The sequence below is a fragment of the Vulpes vulpes genome, chromosome 10 (genome assembly GCF_048418805.1).
Source record: "Vulpes vulpes isolate BD-2025 chromosome 10, VulVul3, whole genome shotgun sequence".
Lineage (NCBI taxonomy): Eukaryota > Metazoa > Chordata > Mammalia > Carnivora > Canidae > Vulpes > Vulpes vulpes.
Window position 1 is genome coordinate 90,980,336 of NC_132789.1, and position 24,895 is coordinate 91,005,230.

Here is a 24,895-nt window from a genome sequence, read left to right on the forward strand (position 1 = left end):
AAATGAATAAATAAATAAATGAAGTGTTTCATGAGTCCTCAAGTGGCTTCTGGTCTGGGGACTATACTTTGAGAACCTCTGTATTAAGGGACATAGAGTTTAGTAAGTAGACTACTGACTAGTGGAGTTAAGATATAATTAAGTAATACGCATCTAGGAAAGGAAAGTAGAAACAGAGGGTGTAGGTGATTTTTTATAGATTTTATTTATTTATTCAGAGATAGACAGTCAGAGACATAGGCAGATGGAGAAGTAGGCTCCCTGTGGGGAGCCCAATGTGGAACTTGATCCTAGGACACCTGAAATCATGACCTGAGCCAAAGGCAGATGCTCAACCACTGATCCACCCAGGCGCCCCAAGAACATAGGTGAATAAGTGATGGGTTGCTAAGGTGTAGTTGACCTGATTCAATAATATTTCCCTCACTCTTATTGATTGGTTAATTACATAATGTTGATGCTGTTAACCAAAACAGAGACTCTAGGAGGTGTGAAAGTTTTGTTGTTGTTGTTGTTTTTAGAAGGAGGGAAGAGGAGATAATTTTGCAGACATTGAGGTCTATGGAGAAAACCAAAAATTGAATATATGGATTTGGAGCTGAGAAAACTCTTATGTGAATGTAAAGCACATCAACACTGTTCATAAAATGTAGGTAATACACTTATCAAGAGTCTTCTTCACCCAAAGTCAAATATAGGTGGTTTTATTATAAATGTCATCAAAATCCAGAACAGCTGAGAAGTATTAATCATTTTGTAATAAAAAAAACTTTAACATTTGAAAAAGAGTATCAGAAAAGCACTTATATTGTATAGAAGTCAGTAAATACAGAGATAAATACAACTAGAACAACCAGCACACAGTTCTTTTTTGACACACTTGGATAATTAAAAAATTAATCAGCATATCAATATTTTTCTTCCTGGAACATTTCTAAACCTGAGCCAACATGTATTCATTTGGCGTTGCAAATGAATACAAACTAAAGAAATATAGTCTTTTGAAATTGAGTTTTCTTTTTCTAATAAAGCAGATGGATAGATAAAGGTCAAAAGCGATGGGAAAAATGGAATGCCCTCATTTTTTTAGTGGTTGCTATTACATTTAAAATTTTGTTTTTGCTAAGATAGTCTACACTAGAAGGTAACCATAAATTGCAGAGAAGAAATGTTTACATATGCAATATTTGATATGATTTTCTTTTATTAATCCATTTAATACTTAATTGTACTTCTATTCAAACAGAAGATCAGCTCTTCTGCTCTGAGGTTCTTATATTGCCACAAACCCACACATAATGACTTCTGCAAGAGAAAACAGAAACTTGCATCAAGAATCAGAACCAGGTGGAAGCCAGAGGGATGCATAAAAAATGTGGTTAGAATGGGGAAAGCAGAAAAGTGGGAACAGAAAGGTGGGATCTTGATTTGATAAAGGTTTAGAGGCAAATGGAGCCAAATAAATAGTTATAAAATAGAATTGTAAAGTAAAAAATGGGACTTCTTTAGCCAGGGAAGCCAACCACCAGGAAAATGTAGGAGTGTCACAGTAAAGAACAAAAGAGAGTGGGAAAATGCATTGCTCTTTAATACAGGGAGAACAAGGAAGACTTAAGATCTGCTGAAAGTCTATCAACAATGCGAATTTCCAAACAGCAATTTGTGTCTCATGCAATGCTACTAGAGTTTTTCCTGCCACAGAGTAGCCATACTGGTCCTTTAATTTCAACCTATTTCTCTTAAAAAGGGATTTTGTCCTTTTGTTTTTTCTTTCTATATGACCTTTCTACTGTTTGAGGGGTAAGCATTTTTTGTGGAGGTAAAGCAACTGGCATTTCAAAATCCTTAAGAAATTCCATCTCAGAGGGCTGTGAATATATTTGTGAGAAGCGCACCTCATTTTTTAGGCTGCCTATTCTTGTATATAAGTGTAAGTTAAGGCTGGTGATTATGTTTTACAAAGGAAAAGACATTCGTATTCCCTTTTTAACCTACTGGAAGTATATCATTAAAAATAAGCAAACAAAAACAACAATCAAACCAGATAAAAGCCTCTTCAAATTGAAGAGATTCCTAATATGACCTTTATCCCAGAGTAAGAAACTGTTTTACAGATTCCTCCCAAGCCATGGAGCTGGTGGCCCAAAGAGAGCTGGTGGCCCGAAGATGAACAATGCTGAGAATGAAGTTCTTTGCTACAACTCATTATGAACCTTCATTTTTGTCGTTGTCCTTTGATCTGCCCAACATGTCACACAAATACAGCAGAAACAGAATCTGCAATACCTAGAAAAAAAGAAATTCTTAGCGCTGGTCTATTTCCTCCAGGAAATAATGTAATGGTTATAGCTATCTGTCAGTATAAGCATGGTAACTTCAAAAACAGATATTAGAAGAGATGGCTAATAGTTTTGCTTCAAGAAACTACTCAGAAAAAAAAAAAAGAAAGAAAGAAAGAAAAAAAAGAAACTACTCAGGCACCTGGATGGCTCAGTCAGTTAAGCAACTGACTTTTTGTTTTGGCCCAGGTCATGACCTCAGGGTTGTGAGACTGAGCCTTGAGCAGGGGTCTGCTCAGTGTGGGGTCTGCTTGTCCCTCTCCCTCTTCCTTAGTCCTTCCCCCTCACTCTTAAGTGCTCTTTCCCTCTGTCTGTAAAATAAAAAATAAAATCTTTGAAAAAAAAAAAAGAAATGACAAAAAACCCAAAATGACTAAGTACCTAAATAGATGAATGTATCTGAAATCTTTATGGCACTCATAGGTATTGCTTAGAGGAATACAGTAATTTATAGGATTGTTTTAAATACAATTTGAAATTTCAAACTCTAAGATTTAAATTTCAGCAAAATTTAAATAAATCACAAATGTACTATGCTTTATTAGCACACAAGACCATAGATCTCAATATCATGGTGGAAGCAATAAGTAGTCCATTTGAAGACTGGATGTCATTGTAATGAGCTATGTCTTTAAAATTTCTTGGGGCATGGGATGCTATCTGTGTTATACCATTGTCTCTAAGAGACCTGTGATCATCATTAGGTATGTAACTTTCAGCAAATATTCATTTTCAGGAAGGATTTGGACCCCTGCATAATAACTAACTAGGCAGGCCCTCAAGTTGGAACACAAGTAGAGAGGAGAAAGTATTTCAACTCACTCTTAGTAGCTGGGGGCTGAAGAAGGGGTGTGTGTGTGTGTGGTGGGGGGGTGGTGGTGGTGGATACAGAGTCATAATTGAGGTAACTATGAAAACATCAGAGCCTTTCCAGAGCCTTGAAAAAGCCACCCTTCGGCCCAGATCCAGGTACCACAACTTTGATAGGTAGAGATAATTTAAGTTTAGTAACCAAGGTCCATGAATGGCACCAGTAATTTATCTTCAAGTTCCAAAAATGTAAAAGCCCCCATGTTGCTAAAAAGTAGAAGCCTGATTGGCTTAATAGTGCTCTGGCTGGAAGATTTCTGTGATGTTCACTCTCCTTCATAAATAATTTAATTAAAAAAATTTACTGGGGTGATAGAACGGAACACTGATTAACTCTCATGGATCCTACATTATGGAACTCTTGGCCAAGTGTCACCAGACTGAATCAACATATAAACTCTCAAACTTTCCTATAACTGTCTTTTCGCAGCCTCACTCTCTGGAGGGCTCTACAGTTTTTAAGAAGTTATATACATGTTAGGAATCATTGTAATGAGAAATTAAATGATACTTTAATATGCAATATAGTTGGGGTGGAACTTGATTCATAAACTGTGCTGATTGTCCAGATCAAAATTTTTGTATATCACATACATTTTAGAACAGTTTAAAATACTTAACTGGCTATTTTAATTTGGCTTGTGGCTAACCAAAAACAAAGCTGTTATTCAGTAAAAAATGTATTATTTGGTATTCACATCAGCCCCTTAATTCCAGTATATGTTTTGCTTGAATCTGTAGGTGACAAGGAGCATATTAAATCAGAAACAATCCCAGTGCTCAGATTTTCATACATTTTGCCACAAAGAAAAAGTGCTTCTTACTATCCTCGAGCAGGTATCACAATGCACAAATTGAGGAGAATTGATTCATTTATAAAAAAATAAATTTGGGGGGTGTCTGGCTGGCTCAGTTGGTGGGATGTGCAGCTCTTGATCTTGGGGTTGTGAGTTCAAACCCCACGTTGGGTGTGGAGCCTACTTAAAAAAATAAATGAAATAAATAAACTTTGGAGATGTTTTTGGGAATTTCAGCCTCCTAAGTTGAGGGTTTATATGGTTTTTGAAATTACCTTTGGTAAATTAATACTCTATCTTATCGTATTTTGCACATATTTGTTTTCCCTGCAGTCCTTCTTCTTTTTCAAAATGTGAACATGTATGACATGTCTCTATAAAGAACACTATTTTATTTTCATCAATTGGCTAAAGAATGAAAATTATTCTGTAAAAGTGATCTGAGTACACTGGAAGCATACTATGGACTTAAATTATAAGCATACAGACTCGTAACTTTAATATTTTCAAATGGACATTTAGCCTGAAGTTTTAAACATAAATTCATGACTCACCACAAATATTGCCTCCCATTTTAACATGGGCATAGCCGTCTACTCCCCATGAACTTCCCCATGAGTTCCGCACAATCCAATATGGAGTACTTCCTACAAACATAAGACAGTAACAAGCCTTGAAAAATTCAGTTTTTTGTGAATGCATGTTTCTTTAAAGTTTAGTTCTTGCTTAGTAGCTCTGAGCAAAATATTAAAAATGTAACGTGATGCCTACATAAACTAGCTAACTAAATGTGTGCTGTACTTAGTATCACACTCCAATTAATGGAAAAATACGTTTGAATCGGAGCGCATCAAAGGAAAATATACACACAATTCCAGAGAATTAGGAAAAGAAAAAAAAAAAAAGAATTTTAGAGGTGTATGATAAAACAACAATTTCTTTTCTTTTTTCCCCAACAATTATTCTAAACATTCCAAGTGGAGAATGCACATTATTTAAATCATAAATTATCATTATTTTAACAAGGTTGTCCTCAAAATTGATTGGGGGGACCAATCAATTGACATTGACCCATGACATGACAGGATATTTATATATAGAAGTCTACTGAAAATCTGTAAAGGTCTTAGGAAGACTTAGACATAGAAGCACCAAATTTCAGCATTTTGAAGGATGTTGACCATTTGTCAGTCAGAGTTCAAGCTGGAAAGCAATCAAGTCTTATCAGCACTTACCTATTTTATCAAATCCAGTTATGAGAACTGCATGATTTGCTTCTCCACTAGAGCAGTGGTGCTGTATTATTCCTCCCAAATAGTCTTGCCAACTCACTGCATCTACTACCACTACCAATGGGCCAAAGGTAAGAAGTACTTTTGCCATTTCATCTTCTTGGTCACTATCGAAAGGGGAAATACATGGTTAAGGAGTTGTTTTTAAGGTAAAGATATTTTATTTTATTTTTTTATTTTATTTTTTTAATTTTTATTTATTTATGATAGTCACAGAGAGAGATAGGCAGAGACACAGGCAGAGGGAGAAGCAGGCTCCATGCACCGGAAGCCCGACGTGGGATTCGATCCCGGATCTCCAGGATCGCGCCCTGGGCCAAAGGCAGGCGCCAAACCGCTGCGCCACCCAGGGATCCCGGTAAAGATATTTTATAAAAATAGTCTATTTAATCTGTGTATTGTTAGGAGTAGGTTTGGTTGCAATTACAGAAGACCTAAGAGATGGAGACTAGAATTCTGGGAGACTGGGTAGTCTAGGACTGCTATGGATCTCCCAGATAGCAGGAAGACAGAATTTTTCTATATTCTTGTTCAATCATGTGAGGTTTCCATTGCCAAGGCCTTTTAATGGTCCAAGGTGGCTGCTGGAGCTCTAGCCATTTAACACATGTTTCAGAGAGTAAAAGAGAGAGGTGCTATATTCCCGTTGAGAAGACTTCCCAAAAGTAACACACACATTCTGCATATGTCTATATGGATCTCATTGGCTATGACTCAGTTATGGGGCTAAGTTTAGCTTCAAGGAAGATGGAAAATGGGGTTTTGTAGCTACCTGGCAGTGTTCAGCTACTATAGGGGGATTTTTTAATAAGGAAAGTAAGAAGACTGGATGCATGGAAATATATTTCTGCCATACCACGTGAGAATCCAGACTGACCAAATTTATGTCAGAGAATGCCAAATGCAGAAACCATAGTGTAGGGTAACACAAAGGTGGCAAATGGAATTATATGACAGAAGCAATGTTAAGATGCCAGGAGAACTAGTACTAGATTGTGAAGTCTGTGAAAGACCCAGTTATTGCTCTCACACATGGACACCTACTGATAAAGTCTAATATTACACAACATTTGGCCATCATCGATCTTGGAAGTATGATTAAACCATTATTTACACTTTTAAAGGTCAACCTGATGAGTGAAGGACACTGAAACCAAGTTACTGATATTTCAAGCCATTAAGATAGCATGTGGTAGTTTATTGCTGCCGCAAGCCATGGGTAGATTAGTAGCTCCCAAAAGTAAATAATCCATCATCATATCCAGTTGGGGATCAGTTTCTATCAAGGGGCTATTTTGTCCACAAGTGGGGAAAAAAATGGAGTGGAAAAGAGAATTTATTGAGACAGAAACTACACATTCATTCTAAACATTTATATTACCTGTTAATGTGAAGATCCTTTTTTGGAGATCTATAAGCAGTCAATTCTAATGTTTGCTACTGTAATAATAACCTGTATTCATTAAGATTACCCTGAGACAGGCAAACTTACAAAATTCCTAAAAGGCAGCATAGTAGGATATAGGCTTTGAGGTTCTGCATACCTGGCTTCAAATTCCAGCTATAGACTGGAGACATTCTGGTCACACTGGAGTCCAGTGACTCAAGCAGGTGACTGACTGATCATCTATGTCGTAAAATCAATATAAGGATAAAATTGTAGGCCTAAGTTTTATAGCGAGCCTAACACATAAATTATACTCTAAATTTAAAATAGTTTCCTTTCCTTACTTCTAAATTATCTAATAAGCAAATTTTGTTTACATAGGTTTTTAGTGTATAATGTATATTTTCTTGTATTCAAACTTTTGAACACTTGGTGTTCAAAATTTTGAATATTCTTGTTATCCAGATATGACAAACAGGATTCTCTCTGTAAAAGAGTGCACAAGTGCACATATCTTTTTAAGATAATAAAAGATATACTGTAAATATATGACCTCAAAGGTCTAGGGGTAGGGACAGCATGATGGAAAGAGAATGATCAAGAAGGAAATATATTTTTTTTAGAGTGCAATTCTAAAAAATTAACATTTGTAAGATCAAAGAAACAATTGAGTAATAGTCTCTGTTTGGAAGCAAGAGTAAAGAAAAGATATAAAAGATGCTGGAAAGTATGAAATAGGAGGATATGCCATAGTCTGGACCAGCAAGCAAATGTTCCTTTTTGCCCCAAAACTGATTAGCATTGCTGTCATTTGTGTTTTAGAAAGATGCTGGCTTTTAGTAAGTCAAAATATACTCCAAACAGCATCTTTTTTCCATTATTAGCCCGATGTAGAATTACAATCGACCACTGAACTGGAGGTTATGAGTGCCCAACCCCTACACAGTTGAAAGTCCGAAAGTAACTTTTTGACTCCTCCCAAAACTTGTCTACTGTTAACCAGGAGACTGAGTGATAACATAAGCAATCCATTAACCCATTTTTCTATGTTATATGTACTTAATACTGTATTCACACGATAAAGTTAGAGAAAATGTTTTTATGAAAATCAGAAGGAAGAGAAAATACAATACTTTTTACTTCTTAAAAAATCTGCTTCTAAGTGGAACACGTAGTTCAAACTTGTGTAGTTTGAAGGTCAAGTGTACTATCGAAATACATATTATTGCAAATGGATATATTATCAAATCTCTTTCTCTATGCTTATTATATTTATTTCACAGATAAGCAAGATACAAATCCTACATTCTTTAAAGAATTCTGAATTTTATTGTCATCAAGATTTAGTGATTAAGGTAGGTTGGTAGGTTACCAACCCTTCATGCGAATGTGGATTTCTATCTTCTCATTCCTAGAATTCAGGGTGTTGTACTGTGCTCTAGTTTTTCAATCTCTTGTTATATGGGGTTCCTTCTCTGTTTAAATAGTCATCCTCATATTTAGTTTGAGTTTTGAAATGTCTTTCCTGAGGTCTCATGAACAGGGCATGAAGAATCCTGGGTATAGATGGTCATTTTACTTTAGGACTAGACTATGTTTTTATGATTCAGTGGGGTTTTGCTCATTTGGTTGGTTGATTGGTTTCATTTTTAGATCTTTTCAGATCCTACAGAAGATTATTTTGAATCCAAGCCTGGATTCATCCTTGACTCACTTTTCTCTCATCCATATAATCCACATAATCCTTCAATATATTCTGTGGGGCTTTATATTCCATGAGGGGTATTAACCTATTATGTCTCATGCCTAAGACCATTCTTCTAGTGCTGCTCCAAGGTTATCACCTGATAACCTTTATTACCTCATCTCCTACTAGTCTTGTGCATCTTGGGACTACAGTCCCATTGGCTTCCTTATCATCCTTTAAATATGCCAAACATGTTTCCGCCTCAGAGCCTTTGCACTTCTGGCTCCTTCTGCCTGAAACAGTAGTCTCCGAGATGTCTGCATGGTTAGTTCCCACACTTCTCCAGGTCTTTGCTCAAATGTCGTCTTCTCAAGGAGCCCCTCCCTTTCCCTCACCCTGGTATTTCCTCTTTTTCCCCACTGTTTTTACTTAATTCTCTGTTATTATATCTAACATTCTGTACATATTTTTATGTTTTCTTTATTGTCTGTCTCTATCACTAAAATATGCTCAGGGTTTTTTGTCTGTTTTGTTCACTGCCAAATCCCCAGAACCTGAAGCAGTGTTCAATATATATTTAATGAACGAGTAAATCAATGAAAGATCTTTCAGAGCCTAACACAATTAGCTCAGCACTGTATTATAAGAATCTTTATTATATTCAGTGTAAATGTAAAGGTTTTTTTTATAGGGACCTCTTTCTTCTTAACCAAAGGGTTAGATAAAATACGCTTCAGGTCCAATGCCAGTCACTTTTATATTCTCTCTCTCTAATTCAGACTCATGCCTATTCTTCCTTTTGGTATCTCTTTTTTTTTTTTTTTTTTTTTCATTTTGCTACTCATAATGAGGGATTTCCTGAAGTTTTTAAGTGACATTTTGTAGGGTTAGTGGGGTTTTTTGTCTTTAAAAAAAATTTAAGTGTCACTTTGAAAATCTAGTTCCTTCTTGTACACATGCTTCCCTTACACTCTCAAGGAATCGATAGCTTGTAGAGACACACTTCCTCGTTTTTGAAAGTGTGTTTCCCTCACAAAAGATGTGGCACCATGCACTCAGTGACTCTATACATTTTATTTTAGATTGTCTGTAGCCTGCCATCAGTGGAATTGAGGCTCTCTGGTGTGTGGTTCCTGGGGTCACCCCGAGAGCCCCTGAAGACAGGAGCTGTGCTGACAATCTGCCAGTCGTCTGGTACACTTAGGCATATTTAGAGGGGGTCCATTTTGTTCAATGATCTAATGTCACCCTTGATTTCCTTGAGCTCTCACAGGCAGGCACCATCTGGATCAAGACGTCCTTTAATGTTCAGTATCAGTACGTTTTAGGGTCGTCTGTCACCTTGGCTGAATATAATTTACATTCTGCTTTCTGTTTCAAAAGAGTATACGAAGGTCCCTTTATATATATTTTTTAAAATGAAAATGGAGTTCTTTGAATTTTCCTTTGTCCTATTATCCCTGAATACCTATTTTACACCATATCAAATGGTCACAATGGTTTTCTAGCTGGCTTTCAGTTCTTTATGTATTTTTTTTAAACTACCACTTTTTTTTTTAAGATTTTTTTTTTAAAGATTTTATTTATTCATGAGTGACACACACACACACAGAGGCAGAGACACAGGCAGAGGGAGAAACAGGCTCCATGGAGGGAGCCCAACATGGGACTCGATCCCAAGTCTCCAGGATCACAACCTAGCTGTAGGTGGCACTAAACCACTGCGCCACCCGGGCTGCCCTCTTTATGCATTTTTAAAGCATTTTTTTAATGACTGTTTTCCCCTGAACCTATCCAAAGTCATCACACCTTCAGCTTCCAACACAAACCCCTTTCTTCTGCCTCCTTATCTACCCCTGTACTCCCATCGTGCCTATAGCGTGTGCCACAGAATCTATCTCCAGTAGAGCTAGGTAGATTATCAGTAGAACAAGACTACTTGCTTCTATTATGAAACTTTCAGTTTATGTTTTTCTTACAGCTGATGCCTTAAAAAAAATGCAAGGGTGTTCAAAAACTACTTCTTGGTAAGTGGACTGCTTGATATTAATTGGAGAGTCTATGCAAAGCAATTTTGGATCAATTCAACAGTGAAACAACTATACAAATGACAATTAGGATAACTCAATTTGTTAAAAAGAAGGTGTTAAATACAAACTATACCTTAAACCGGATTAAAATGTGTTAATTCCATTATAAACACAAATGGAAAAATAAGTAGATCATACTTAAGAAACAACATCCATAGTACTCCATGAGTCTCTGTATCAAAAAGTAGGTCTCAAAACAATTACAAGTATGCAGTGATGCCTTCAATCCAGTTATTGATTCTGAATGGACAACTGATCAGAAATTAATACAGAGAAAGACACAATAGAATAAGACAATTACCTGAAGTCATATGCAGAATAACCTCTGATTGAAAATCCAGAATGTGAATCAGAAAAGTAATGGCACAGGCCGTTCTGTGCTTTAAATGGGTACTCTGAATCTCTCACCAGTTTTACTTGTGTCTAAAAGAAAAAAAACCATCCAAAGTATTCTCTAATTAAAATGCAATTGTTTTAGAAATCAAATAGAACTTAACTATGATGCGTCAAAATAAGATTCAAGTTGGCCACATCCTCCTCATGTGGATACCCTTTAGGTTATTAAGATCTTAAATTCAAGATTTAGGTGTTTGTTATGGATATTCTAAGTAATTAAACTCAGTATCTTTCTCTTTTACTCTTGTTTTTCCTCTATCTTCCTACCTTAAAACTAACTTCCATTTGATATTAGTCATTGCTTTTCTCCTGAGGTTGCGATGGGGCAACTCAATTTTCCTTCCAGAGCTTCCGGCTTTGTCAGCCAGTTTTTGAGATGCATTCAGCATAGGCAATGGTCAATTCAAGCATTCTTTCCACCCAAGTCTCTATATGGTATTCATTTAGCATATGCCTCATATTTTTTAGTTGTTGATAGACTATCCTCCTTTTCTGATCCTGGTCTTACAGAAGCCAGGGGATGCAGAACATGTACTCCTGGCATGTAGTAACTCAAAATATGGCAAACACTCAAGGAAAGAATATTCAAGTTTGGGAAATTCCAGCTTGACAACTTTTACAAAACATAGTAACATCCTCATTGGCTGGCTTCATGAAGTTGATACTGGATATAGGACCATGTCAGAGAGTGTCTTAAGAACATGGAGCACATGGTGGTGTATTGGATAAAGCCCTCCAGTGAGAGGCAGAAGACTTAAGACACAGTCCTGACTCAGCCACTGACTTGGCAACATGATCTCTCCTCTCAGGTCTGATTTCTTCATCTACATAAAGTGTTATTAAATTTGCTCATTTCTAAGGTTGCTTATAACCACAGTATTCAAAAATCCTATGGCAATAAGTAACCATATGTTCTCATCTTTCTGAGACTTTATGCAATTCATATCTATGAAAAAAAATTTACCTGTTAATAAATGCTAAGAAAGAAATATATACATTTTTCTGAAAACAGATCCAGGTAAGATTTTTCACACTTTGATCTCTCAATGGCTGACCTGCCTGAAAGCAATTCATTTTTAAATCTGATTAATTCAAGCTTTGGCCATCTAAATTTCTGAATTAAAAAACATTCTTTGGTATATGAGAGTAAACTATTTATATTCTGAAACATAGAATTTAAAAGGCTGAGATACTAGTTACCTTATTCAACCAGTTCAAAGCACTGAGAGTAGAGCCTCCACTGCAGCCATAATTATTATATGAACAATCAATGACCTGCTGTACACTTATGTCTGCCAAAGGCTTCCCTTTTATTGCATATGCAGATTCCACAGCACCCACCACACTGAAGGCCCAGCATCCTCCACACTGTTTAAAAATAGAAATAGCAGTGTATTTATCATCAAATAATGTTCAAACCAAGTTTGGCAACATCTCTCAATATCACAAGTTATCAAGTTTTAAGTGAGTACAATTTGGGGGCCTACAGAATATTAATGCCCATCTTGTAGATTTTCAAACTGGCAAAAGAAAAGAAAACCATAATTCTCTTTTAAGCACCAAAATATAATTATCAGAGATAAATTGATGATCACTATTGTCAATTAGATAATGCAAGGTAAAAGCGAATTTTAGCGATCGAGAGAACACTTGGATGATCTTTTAAAAGACTAATCAGTTCACTGAATGTGACTTCTGTTTTTATGAGGTGCTCCTACACCCAACCACTCTTCAATCCATCTTGTTTCTTCCCTGATACTCTGCCTCTATGGCATCCACTGTCTCCACCCTAAGGGGCAGAGGCAGTGATGAGGTGACATGGGATGAGGACGTACGTCGTCTATGCTCCACTCATTATTTGATGGATGTAGCAGCTGACTGAATTACTTTTTAGGCTGTCAAGGTGCCAGCATGGGCATATCACAGATATACATAAAATATCATAATGATAAAAACCCACACCGGTCACTCCTCATTCAAACATTGGCTGGCAATCTTCCTGATTCTGGATTTATTAACTCCTGATTCTGGATTTATTAATTTATTAACTTGATTTTACTGGATAGACTAGAATGAAAGAATAAAAAGGCTGGTTCTGAAAAAAAGGGAGAAGATGGAGGAAATGAAATCAAGGGTCATGCACATGAAAGAGGAATCCATAGAAAAGGCAAAGGTAAGAGTAAGGTTAGGAGTTGGGCATAACTGACTTCATCACTAGACACGTGCTACGGAGTTAGGCAAAGAAAGGAAGGAGAACAATTGGTTGTCTTTGTGAAGTAGTGTCGAGCAACTTTATGGCTTTAGGTGTCTTATTTTGTCTATACCTCCAATTCCTATGGCATAGGAAGATATGCGCTAAAGAACTCTATTTCTAGGTTTCTACCCCTTGGGAAAAGTGAATACAGGTTGCTAATACCATATCTATAGCTAGCTTTAGTTTACCTCCCTGTAGCTGCCCTAGGAGGGCAGTTTCTGCTCAAAAAATATCTCTCCAGTATATTTCTTTAATTAAAGATTACGAATTGAATTGTATTCCTTTAATACAAGATAGATACTTTCTGGAAGGATTCAGTTTCTGGCTAATTCACACTTCATTATGAATTCAATAATAAAGCAAATGATTTGGTGGTAAAGTTTAAATCATAACAACAGATATTTTTAAAAGAATAAGAGAGGGCAGCCCAGGTGGCTCGGCAGTTTAGCACCGCCTTCAGTCCTGGGCGTGATCCCGGAGATCCGGGATTGAGTCCCACGTCAGGCTCCCTGCATGGAGCCTGCTTCTCCCTCTGCCTATGTCTCTGCCTCTCTCTCTCTCTCTCTCTCTCTCTCTCTCTGTGTCTCTATGAATAAATAAAATAAAATGTTAAAAAAAAAAGACTAAGAGATATACAATCTGAGAAGTAAAAAAGTATCATTCCAACTAGACAGTGACTGAGAAACTGCTTGGTCTAAAACACTATACAGTGGGAGGTCCCTGGATGGGTCAGTGGTTTAGTGTCTGCCTTCGGCCCAGGGCCTGATCCTGGAGTCCTGAGATTGAGTCCCACATCAGGCTCCCTGCATGAAGCCTTCTTCTCCCTCTGCCTGTGTCTCTGCCTCTCTCTCTCACTCTCTCTCTGTTTCTCTCATGAATAAGTAAATAAAATCTTAAAAAAAAAAAAAAAGAACACTATACACAGGGAGGCTGAGTGACCTACTGAGGTTTCCACTGCAGATAAATTGAGACTATGTTCCTGTGGTTAAGGGTCGATTTCCCCTGGTTGGCTGACATTTCCTATGCCAATGGGGTTGCAGAGGAGTAGGTTTATCTTCATTTTTTTTTAAAGTTTTTATTTATTCATCCATGAAAGACACAGAGAGAGACACACACACAGAGACACAGGCAGAGGGAGAAGTAGGCTCCATGCAGGGAGCCCGACATGGGACTCGATCCAGGGTCTCCAGGATCACATCCTGAGCCGAAGTGGGCGCTAAACCGCTGAGCCACCCAGGCTGCTCCCCAGGTGTATCTTGAAAATAAAAGTTGGGGGATCCCTGGGTGGCGCAGCGGTTTGGCACCTGCCTTTGGCCCAGGGTGCGATCCTGGAGACCCGGGATCGAATCCCATGTCGGGTTCCCGGTGCATGGAGCCTGCTTCTCCCTCTGCCTGTGTCTCTGCCTCTCTCTCTCTCTCTCTCTGTGTGACTATCATAAATAAGTAAAAATTAAAAAAAAAATAAAAATTGGCCTTGATACCTGCCTCTCATTTCACCAGAGATTCTTCCTTCATTGTCATTTCTGGATGACTGGAGTGTGATTTTACCCAGAGAAATGATGGCTTTCATTGCAAGTTTGTTTGTACTGGTCCTCAAAGGTGACTTCCCATGCATGCTAAGATGATTCAAAAAGAAAACAAAAACAAAAACAAAAACAAAAGCCCTACAACTCACAGTCTGCTGGTTCCTCACTTGGGTTACAACACGTTTGTCCCGCCAGTCAAATCTTAATGGTAAAGACACATTGCGTATGGATGTTCGCACCTCTGCTGGGTACCTGGGCGATGTGGAAGGTTTGCTTCTTAAATAAATAGCTGAATAGAAACATGAGATAAAAAGACAGCCACAATTATGTTATAGGGAGGGCCTCCTGGGATTCTTTCTGGAGAAATTTTTCAAACACAAACAGTAGCTTTCCAGTAGAGCTGGCCATTTGTGATTTTCCTTTATAACATGAAATGCAGACACTGGAAGCTACAAAGATAGGAATTTCTACAACAGGAATGGAACTGCCACATAAAATGACTTGTCTGATAGAACTCTGTCAATAGTAAAAATAAGTATAATTGACATCATTAGCTTTATCATCACCCATGGAACTGTGGATGTGCAGAATAGAAATGACACTAAAAAATTGCAGAAGGGATGAAACACTGGCCCTTACAGCCACATGGAAACATGTGTAACGACAACATTTAAATCTTAAGCAATAATCAGAAGACAGTAGCCAGGAGTCTATTTTTCTGTCAGCACCTGGCACATGCATAACATTCAGTATTTAATAAATGTTAAGTACGACTTCATTTACTACATTCACAATTAAACAGTTCCTCAAAAATTAAGGAAACAAATTAAATTCAGAAAACCAAACAACTAATAGCAAAATCACACCATACCTTTAAACTCTTCAGGAGACAAATAAGAAAATTGATTTATTCCATAGACGGCACTTGAGTTTTCACGAGGGAATACAGAATTCAAGTATCGATGTCTATTAAGACTTTCCTGAAAAAAGAAAAAGGTTAATTCACATCACGTATGTTAACTTTGAAGAGCAATGTATGTGTATCTAACTTGGACATACTTTTCAGGTATTAGAAGTCAAAACTTGATTTATTTCCTGCAGATCAGAATGAAGGACTGCATTAAGACCTCCCGATCAGATTTATAGGCATTTGTATGAAAAATATTATCTGATTTCAGGTATATTTTTGAGGCAAGGAGAGGTATGTCTTAATGCATATATAATTCCTTTTCACTAAGCATGTTGAAAGCACAAACTATGTATTTGTTTAACATACTGGAAAAAATAGGGATCCCTGGGTGGCGCAGCGGTTTGGCGCCTGTCTTTGGCCCAGGGCGCGATCCTGAAGACCCGGGATCGAATCCCACATCAGGCTCCCGGCGCATGGAGCCTGCTTCTCCCTCTGCCTGTGTCTCTGCCTCTCTCTTTCTCTCTGTATGACTATCATAAATAAAAAATAAAAAAAAAATTAAAAACTTAAAAAAAAAAAACATACTGGAAAAAATAAAATGAATTGCGAATAAACCCCAGATTCTAGTAGAAACCATCCCCAATAGACACTCATTAGATTAAATAATTATGAAATCGTAGAGTGTGTCTTTATCTTTGTATTTCCAAGCACAATGTAACAGAGCACGAAAAAAATAAGTAAATAATAAATAAATATGATTCCATTGGAGCTTTATAGACCTCTCCATCTCATTAAGGGTAAAAAGGCTTTGTGATATATAATCCTGGAAATGTTCCAGGAGGATAGATTGGCTTCTTTATCTGGAGAGAAAATATCACCATTTACAGATTCCTCAGCTCTGAATTTTGCGATAATTTATCTGAAGCTTGACTTTGATGAGAACTTGCCTCAATTTCCTAATGCTAACCAATTCTGCATGATAAATAAAACTTCAGGGGACTACTGTTTTGTAAGTTTCCCACTCTTATTATATATTTAGCTTGTAAATATTTGTTTATGCATTTTGTGTTTATTATGTGTCTGTCTCAAAAACCTGTAAATAAAATGAGGGCCTCATTACTGTATCCCCACACTGACTGAGTACATGCCTAGCACACAATGAGTGCTTACTTAATATTTGTTGTTGAATAAATACACAAGTAACATTTTACATACATCATGCCTTTAATAGCTTTAGGCTGTTTATTTTTAAGCAAACTATTACTGGAACTTATCATAATCTTATTTTGTCCTTATTGACCATGCCTGGAAGGATTGTTACTAAAATAATAAACAGTTGTTAAATTTTAGTTACTTAAAAATAATCCTGGTAAAGTGGAATTCTGAATATAATTTAGTGAGGAGATTATAAACATAAAAATAGAACAGAAACACAAAGCAAATATCTTTTGCCATATTCCATGTGACAAATATGAGCCAGAGACTAACTGCTAAGGAATTTAAAATGCATTCATTTTGTAAGTATTGGTTGAGTATCTTTGTGGGTTAAGAGTAACCAGGGAAGGCATTGAGAATGCATGACACTTGACTGCACAGGGAAGTATGCAGTAGCCATGAGAGTGGGCCTCAGAGACGTCCATCTGTCCATCTATAAGGAGCTTATGCGCTGTACGCTGAATTATCACAATTACACAAACAGAGGCCACAGTTACAAAGGCTGCATCTAGCCAATGACTGAGCCTTGAGGCTGGCCTATTTTAGGGAAACGTGGGACTCCCCTGAAAGCTGGCTGATGATTAACAAGTCCCTGATGGTTTCTCTGACCCTTCCTTGGGCTTCACTGCAGCCTGCGGCACTTCCCCCAACCTTTCTTCACTTTCTCCTCCACTCAGGGTCAGTTACATTGCAACCAGACAGCTCTCCCTGACCCTCTCCTCATTTCTCTCAGTCAATGGTCTTGTGATAAAGAAATGAAAAAAAAAAAAAAAAAAAAAGAAAGAAAGAAAGAAAAGAAAAGAAAAGAAAAGAAATAAGAAAGGATAAGACAAAATTACCAAGAATGAAAAAAGGGCCATCACTACAGATGCTTCAGTCATTAGAAGAATATTTCAAGAACTGTAAGCTGGTAAGTTTGATAACATTTATGGAATGGACAAACTCCTTGGAAGTCACCAATTACAAAAGCTGAATGTAAGAGAAATTGAAAACTCTAAGCCCAGATGTCTTGATTGGTGAATTCTACACAATTAAAAAAAAATAATACCAATCTTATACACATTCTTTGAGAAAACAAAAGATAAGGGAACACTTTACGCCTTATTTTATAATTTATAAGGCCAGTATGACCTTGATTGCAAAACTAGACAAAGGCATCTCAAGAAAATAGAACAACGCACCAATAGCCCTCATGGCTATAGATGCAAAATCCTTAAGAAAATATTAGCAAATTAAATCCAACAATATATAAAAAGGACAACACATCATGACCATGTAAGGTTCATTAAAAAATGTTACACTGGTTGAATTTTTGAAAATCAATCGGCATAACATACCACATTCACAGAATTTTTAAAAAGGAAGGAAAATTGTATGATATTTTCAGGTGATGCAGAAAATGCCCTTGACATAATTCAAAACTAATTCATTATAAAAATCCTCAGCAAACAGTGCATGACAGAAAATTTCTTCCATGTGACTGTGGGAATCTACGAAATACCTATATCAGCCAGAGGCCAACTTCTAAAAGAATCGCATTGGTGAGTTTCGTATGTCATCCCAGTGCAATGACTCCTGTCATCTCATGGCTGTCCACAGCCCACGCTGAGGCTACTTGATATTTACAATGTGACTTCTTGCCAAAGACAAAGACCTCTAAACCCCAAAGTGTTCCACTTTGTCCTCTCCCTGACACTACTCTTCATCCTCCCTTTTTGGATTTTGGAAAACCACTAATAATATTAAAAGTGCTTTCCATGAGAATTGTGAACAAAGCTGAACAAAGCACAATTCCCTTGCACATTTGCCTACGCACACAGTAGATTTCTCCAGTCTCTTCTCAATTTGCGATACATGGCTTAACCACATTGCCATGCAATCTTTGGCTGTATATTTAACCTCTTTGGTCTTTATTTTCTTCACTGACAAATGGGGCAATTCTGACCTGGAAGAATGTGATGATTAATCATGAGATTGTTTGGAAAACACAAACTACAGCGACTGACAGAAGAATATTAAATATATTAAAAATATTAAAAATATTAAATGCTGTATCTTTTTTTCCTCTTTTGAACACAGAGCATTTGGATATAGAAAGTGTTGTTCAGGGATCCCTGGGTGGCGCAGCGGTTTGGCACCTGCCTTTGGCCCAGGGCATGATCCTGGAGACCCAGGATCAAATCCCATGTCGGGCTCCCGGTGCATGGAGCCTGCTTCTCCCTCTGCCTGTGTCTCTGCCTCTCTCTCTGTGTAACTATCATAAATAAATAAAAATTAAAAAAAAAAAAAAAAAAAAAAAAAAGAAAGTGTTGTTCAAAGACCATGCTTTCAGGTTTTCTTAATGTGGGGCTAGTCTTTCTCATGGAATTAGAAATGATCAATTATCTATTGGAAGAAACAGATAGCTTTTAGAGTAAAATAATATTATTAGTATATGCAAGAATATCTATTCTATTTGCTGTAACAGTAGGACACATATCAAGTCCACCTAACAGAATGTCAAATCACTTAAATTTTAAATAGCCCTGTGTCTCCTTTCTAGAATGAACTCCTCCTTCAAGTGACTTTTCTGGTCTTCTTCAATTTCTTCCACGAGAGCAGATTTCATAGAAGCATCGCGAACTGTGATTCTATTGAGCCTCTGCGCCTCATCATGTTAACAACCTCTGTCCAGAATCAATCATCGGTAAATGATCAATCACCACCTGTTCTTAACATAAGGCAATGAAGCATATCATAATGATATAATAGTATAATAAACTATACATACAGTACAATAAACGATCCTAAAGCCATATAAAATATTAAAATGAAAGACTTGAGCCTTAATTTCACTCATGAAAGAAGAGAGTAAAGTATTGAGAAGTATACAGGAAACATCAGTAGTAGTTCTGAAAGTCTCAGAAGTGTGAAAAACAGACAGATCATATGATGGTGACCTATTTTGCACTTAACAATATGTGGTGTGTGCTCCCTTATGATGAATCCATGCATCGGTGGGATGAGCTGTACATTGAAATCACTACAGAATCAAAAGGTACTTTGTAAGAGCACCTTTTGTTTAACACTCTAAACTCATTCTCACTTCTGTTACTTAGACTTTTCCCTTAATAGTCCTCATTTGCAGATTCTGAGGTTTGGTGTAGGATAAATCATATATTGTGCAGATGGATTTAAATTGTTCTCCTTGCTGGTGCTTTAGCTTCTAGAAGTTGTAGTAAGTCCAGGGATAAACCAAAAGGTAAAATATTTGTATGCAGTGTTGGAGCACTGCTGAGAATTTCTCTCCAACTTGGGAGTTGCAAATCTTAGATCAGTGTATCTCTTCTGAGGCAATCTCCCTCCTTCCTCCTCTTCCCTCCCAAGGACTTTTGGCAATCTGGAGACATTTTTGATAGTCGCTACTGGCACCTAGTGGGTAGAGGCCAAGGACACTGCCAATCACACTACAAGGCACAGGACAGCTCCCCACAACAAATAATTATCCGTTCCAAAATGTCAAGAGTGCAGCTGTTGAGAAGGCCTCTACTAGAAAAATAGAAATAAATACTTTGACAAAGTTTCACTGCTTTATTACAAAAGTTGCTTTACAAAAGCTGCCTACGCAAAGAATATTTTACAAGCGTGTTGACATCTGTGTAAAAATAATATGCATGCATACTTATCATGCAAAGTAAAATGAAAAGAAATATGTAGTCAGTGTTGTCTGTGTGCATGCATATAGACTGAGTTAAAAAGACACTCTTGAGAATTGGCGGAAGCAATTATTTTTCTAGTGTATTAGTCTACATTTTTCTATTTGTTCACTGAAACAGGCATTACAGTACAATGTTTAAATATGCAATATCCATTTGTTAGGTTATAATTTCTTAGAATGTGGCACATGTCTTTTTCCCCCACTGACTCAGAAAACCTAAACCAACTTCTTATATGTAGAGAATATCAAAATATTGGCTAGAGAGATGGACAGCTGGACAAATGAATGAATAAATTCTGATCCAAGATTTCAAGTTCCTGATATATTTCCATTTTGGCAATGCACACGTTAAGCTAGAATTACTGGAAGTGGTCACTTGAACAACAGTATCTTACATAAAATTCACCCATGTTAGGTAGAAAATGTGGTTTAAAGCATTCTTGTATAAGAGTTCACTTGGAGGAGATAAACCAGATTTCAAGGGGCTGATTATGGCGAATATGTGACCCATTAGTTAGGATTGCTCGTTATAAAAATGCTATGGTCTTCAACTTACACAGAAACAACATGCCTACACGTTATATATTATTTTATTATTTATTTATTTTATATCATTATGGCAAGAATTTTTAAGGTGACGATTCTGAAATCTTATGCACAAGTCACACGTGTATCGGCATGTAAACACGATCCTGAAGTGAGCACATATGACTTTTAGTAGTTCCACAATTGGGTCTGTGACTTTTCGAAGGCATAAGAATACCAACTGATCTGTGGCAAAATGACGAGCATCAGTCAGTATCAGTGCACACCTCGGTTTCATCACAAAGAAGAGGAGGCTGGATCCTAGTTAGGTTCTTCTTGAGTGCTAGAAGTTCTAAAGCAGTGAAAGAACAGAGGTAGGGGTCACTATCCCTTGTCCCCTCATCAGTTATCCTGACAGGCATCCCACAACAAACCAAGGAGCAGCCTCGTCTTCACCCAACAGTAATGTGACAATAGCTTGTGGGCAAGTATCATAGATGTCATCTAACTTCCATTTAAGAAATAGTCCAAGGAATTTATGGAAATACACAAGGCAGGGATGACGAGACCCTTTCACCATTCTCTGAACCCACCACCATGAAAGACATGACTCATCAATTGGTCACTTTCTCCAAGAGTCAGAATTTATTCATTCATTTGTCCAGCTGTCCATCTCTCTATCCAACTACAATCCCCTAAACACTGTCCAATGCCATATTTCAGGCAGCCACTACTAATTCATCACTTTGCAAACATCATGTGATCTATTTGTTATCCCTAAATAAGAAACAAAGATCCAAAGACTATAGCTCTATACAAATCTATAGATTTGTTCACTTTTTATGCAATCTATAGATTCTGGCCCAACACAGAGTACTTTATGATTCTATTTTAATTTTTAAACTTTATTTTAAAAAAATGTAAAAGATTTATTCACATATTTATTTTAGAGAGGGAGAGAGAGAGAGAGAGAGAGAGAGAACTCTGGAGAGCAGGGGAAGGGGCAGAGGGAGAGGGAGAAAATCTCCAGCCAACTCCCTGCTGAGTGCTGAGCACTGAACAAGGGCCCTTATGTGAGACTGGATCCCATGACCCTGAGATCATGACCTGAGCTGAAACCAAGAGTCAGATGGTCAACCAACTGAGCCACCTAGGTGCCCCTATTTTTTAAAACTTTGACTTCATTGTGAAGCAAGGACATTTTCTAGATTCTGCACACAATTTACCTGATGGGTGAACAGTGGGGAATCTCCCCCAATTCATAATTTGACATCATCTTACGCAAAGCGTTGTGGAGTTAGACTGAGTTGAGTTACCACATCCTTCAGTCTACCCTGCTAGGCCACATGCTCCTGGCTGCCAAGGAAGCAAGGCCTTTTCTTTCTTTGCCTGTGTCCAGCCCTCTACTCCAGGTCCAGACATCTAGATTCTAACACCAAGAGGTGTTCCCGGGCAGCCCGGGTGGCTCAGTGGTTTAGCACCGCCTTCAGCCCAAGGCCTGATCCTGGAGACCTGGGATCAAGTCCCATGTCAGGCTCCCTGCATGGAGCCTGCTTGTCCCTCTGCCTGTGTCTCTGCCTCTCTCTCTCTTTTCTCCCTCTCTCATGAATAAATAAATAAAATCTTAAAAAAAAAAAAAGAGGTGTTCCCACTTTCCAGCAATGTGTTCTGAACTCTAAACGCTCTCGTTTCTGGGCATCCATTTCATGAAGGAAACTCCCACTGGAAGCAATTGCTTTGGAAACTTTTCCAGGCTTTCTCAACTCAAGTTTTTTAAATGTACTAAAAACCTTCATAACTGCCCTCCTCCACTTAAACTCCATCTCCAGGTATGGATCCTTGTCTTTGTCCTGAGAAGAGTTGCATTTTTATAATAGACATTTGCCTCCTGGATATAGGGCTCTTTCACAGGACCAATAGGAGTAACTATGTAAGTAAATATACATGCTTATAAATGTCAAAAAATTACATTTATGACTTGGGCCTTCTTGTGCTTCCAAGCCTGCGACATGATTTTCTTGAGGAGTACAGCAGTCCCTCTACGTATTCAGTCCATGAATACGTTATCACTATAGATAAGATTGACTATTTTCTCCCTGCAGGGTTTGGGTCACCACCATAGCCACCAAACTCAGGACAGGGGTAGAACACAGGACAGAAAGTTTGTAGCAATTGTACTGGTGCTTCTGGCTCAAAAAAGCTAGAATGTAGCTCAAGAGCAATAAAGCAGAGACAAAAGTACACATCTTGGTTTGGGCGAAAAATAAGAATGGGCAGAACCAGGTTAAGATTGGGACTTCCTAGACACTGGAATTTTCTAGAGGAGAGAGGAGGAGCAGAAGAGCGCAGCTACAGAATCCCGGGAGGGGCGCCTGGGTGGCTCCCGGTTGAGCATCTGCCTTGGCTCAGGGTGTGATCCCAGGGTCCTGGGATCGAGTCCAGCGTCAGACTCCTCCTAGGGGACCTGCTTCTCCCTCTGCCTGTGTCTCTCTGTGACTCTCATGAATACATAAATTAAATCTAAAAAAAAAAAAAAAAAAAAAGAAAAAAGAATGCCAGGAGAAATCCCAAGACTAAAGCAGCAAGAAGCCAAAACTTAATTCCAGAAAGCAGTATTACTAAACGCTTACTTCTTTAGGACTTAGAATGAACCAGTTTTCTCTTGTCATCAAATGATGACATCTTCCCTGATTAAAATAAATTGTCAAGCGGTATCAGATACACAGAACCCAGTGACGCAAACCCTAAATCGGTAACTCAAGGTCACAGGAAAGCCTGTTTGTACTCCGCTAACTCGGTGCATTCCTGTTTTACCGCCGGGGTCATTAGATTTTACACGATCATAAAGATCCTCGAAAATAACGTGGAAAAGAAACACAATGTTCCCTTTTCTCAAAATCCGCGTGCACCACCAGAAGAGTGTTAGGGCGAGGGGCCCCGGCTCGGCAAGACCAAAGGGCGGGACAGCGCCCAGCGCGGGCGCCCGTCGGGCGGAGCGATCGCGGGTCGCCAGCGCCCCCCGGCGGCAGAGGAAGAGCCGGCAGGTTCCCGCCCGGAGTAGGTTCTCGCGACCTCAAGGAGACCCGGCCCCGGGACCTGCTAAAAGGGGAGCCCGGGGACGGCACCCATGCAGCAGATGAGAACACTCTGGACGGGTCCCCGGATTCCTCAGGGCGCGCCGTTCACGGCCCGGGCGGCACTCCCGGGGGCCCGGGGCCCGGGGCTGCTGCCACGCGGCGAACGGAGGGAGAAGGGGCCGGCGAACGGCGGCCCGGGCCCCGGTGGCGGCGGCTCGCGGCGGCCCCCCCCCCCCCCCCAGGAAACACCCGGGCGGCGCGATCGGTACCCGGAAGGCGGCCGCCGGCGGCTCGCGGCTCCGCGGCTCGGTCGCCGTGAAGGTGGCGCGGGGCTGCGCGGAGCGGGCGCAGCAGCAGCAGCAGCAAAGCAGCCAGAGGCGGCCCAGCGCCCGCAGCTCCATCCGCGCGCCCTGCGCCCCCGGCCCCCGCCCCGGCCCCGGCCCCGATCCCCGCCCCGGTCCCCGCCCCGGTCCCCGCCCGCTGCGCCCCGCCCCACGCCCCCTGCAGCTCCATCCGCTCGCCCTGCGCCCCCGGCCCGCCCCCTGCACGCAGGCCCTGCCCCTCCCCGCCCCCTCCCCGCCCCCTCCCCGCCCGCTGCGCCCCCCCCCCCCCCCCCCTCCACGCCGCCTGCAGCTTCTGCGGCGCGCCCTGCGCCCCCGGCCTCCGGCCTGGTCCCTGCCCCCGCCCAGCCCCGCCCCTCCCCGCCCCTCCCCGCCCCCTGCACGCCCCCTGCAGCTCCATCCGCGCGCCCTCCGCGCCCCCTGCCCGCCCCATGCTCCGCCCCCTGCCCGCCCCATGCTCCGCCCCATGCTCCGCCCCCTGGCCCGCCCCTG

At 39.4% G+C, this 24,895-nt stretch overlaps 1 protein-coding gene across 1 annotated transcript; it reads right to left on the reverse strand.

Annotated features, from left to right (window-relative positions):
* Positions 1–688: 688 nt before the first annotated feature.
* Positions 689–24,497, reverse strand: CTSO (cathepsin O). Its single transcript, XM_072724911.1, has 8 exons — positions 24,332–24,497; positions 15,510–15,618; positions 14,788–14,927; positions 12,059–12,226; positions 10,764–10,885; positions 5,242–5,405; positions 4,561–4,653; positions 689–2,286 (listed from the first exon to the last, which is right to left on the reverse strand). The coding sequence occupies exons 1-8, from the start codon at positions 24,461–24,463 to the stop codon at positions 2,252–2,254; spliced, it is 963 nt and encodes a 320-aa protein (XP_072581012.1). The 5' UTR covers positions 24,464–24,497; the 3' UTR covers positions 689–2,251.
* Positions 24,498–24,895: the final 398 nt, after the last annotated feature.

Excerpts from the sequence above, each read along its gene's own strand:
- CTSO (XM_072724911.1), bottom strand. The coding sequence starts at position 24,463 with ATGGAGCTGCGGGCGCTGGGCCGCCTCTGGCTGCTTTGCTGCTGCTGC. Across the intron at positions 15,619-24,331 it reads CGCCGGCGGCCGCCTTCCGG|GAAAGTCTTAATAGACATCG; the intron begins GTACCGATCGCG and ends TTCTTTTTTCAG. Across the intron at positions 10,886-12,058 it reads CTTTGAACTGGTTGAATAAG|ACACAAGTAAAACTGGTGAG; the intron begins GTAACTAGTATC and ends TTTTTCTTTTAG.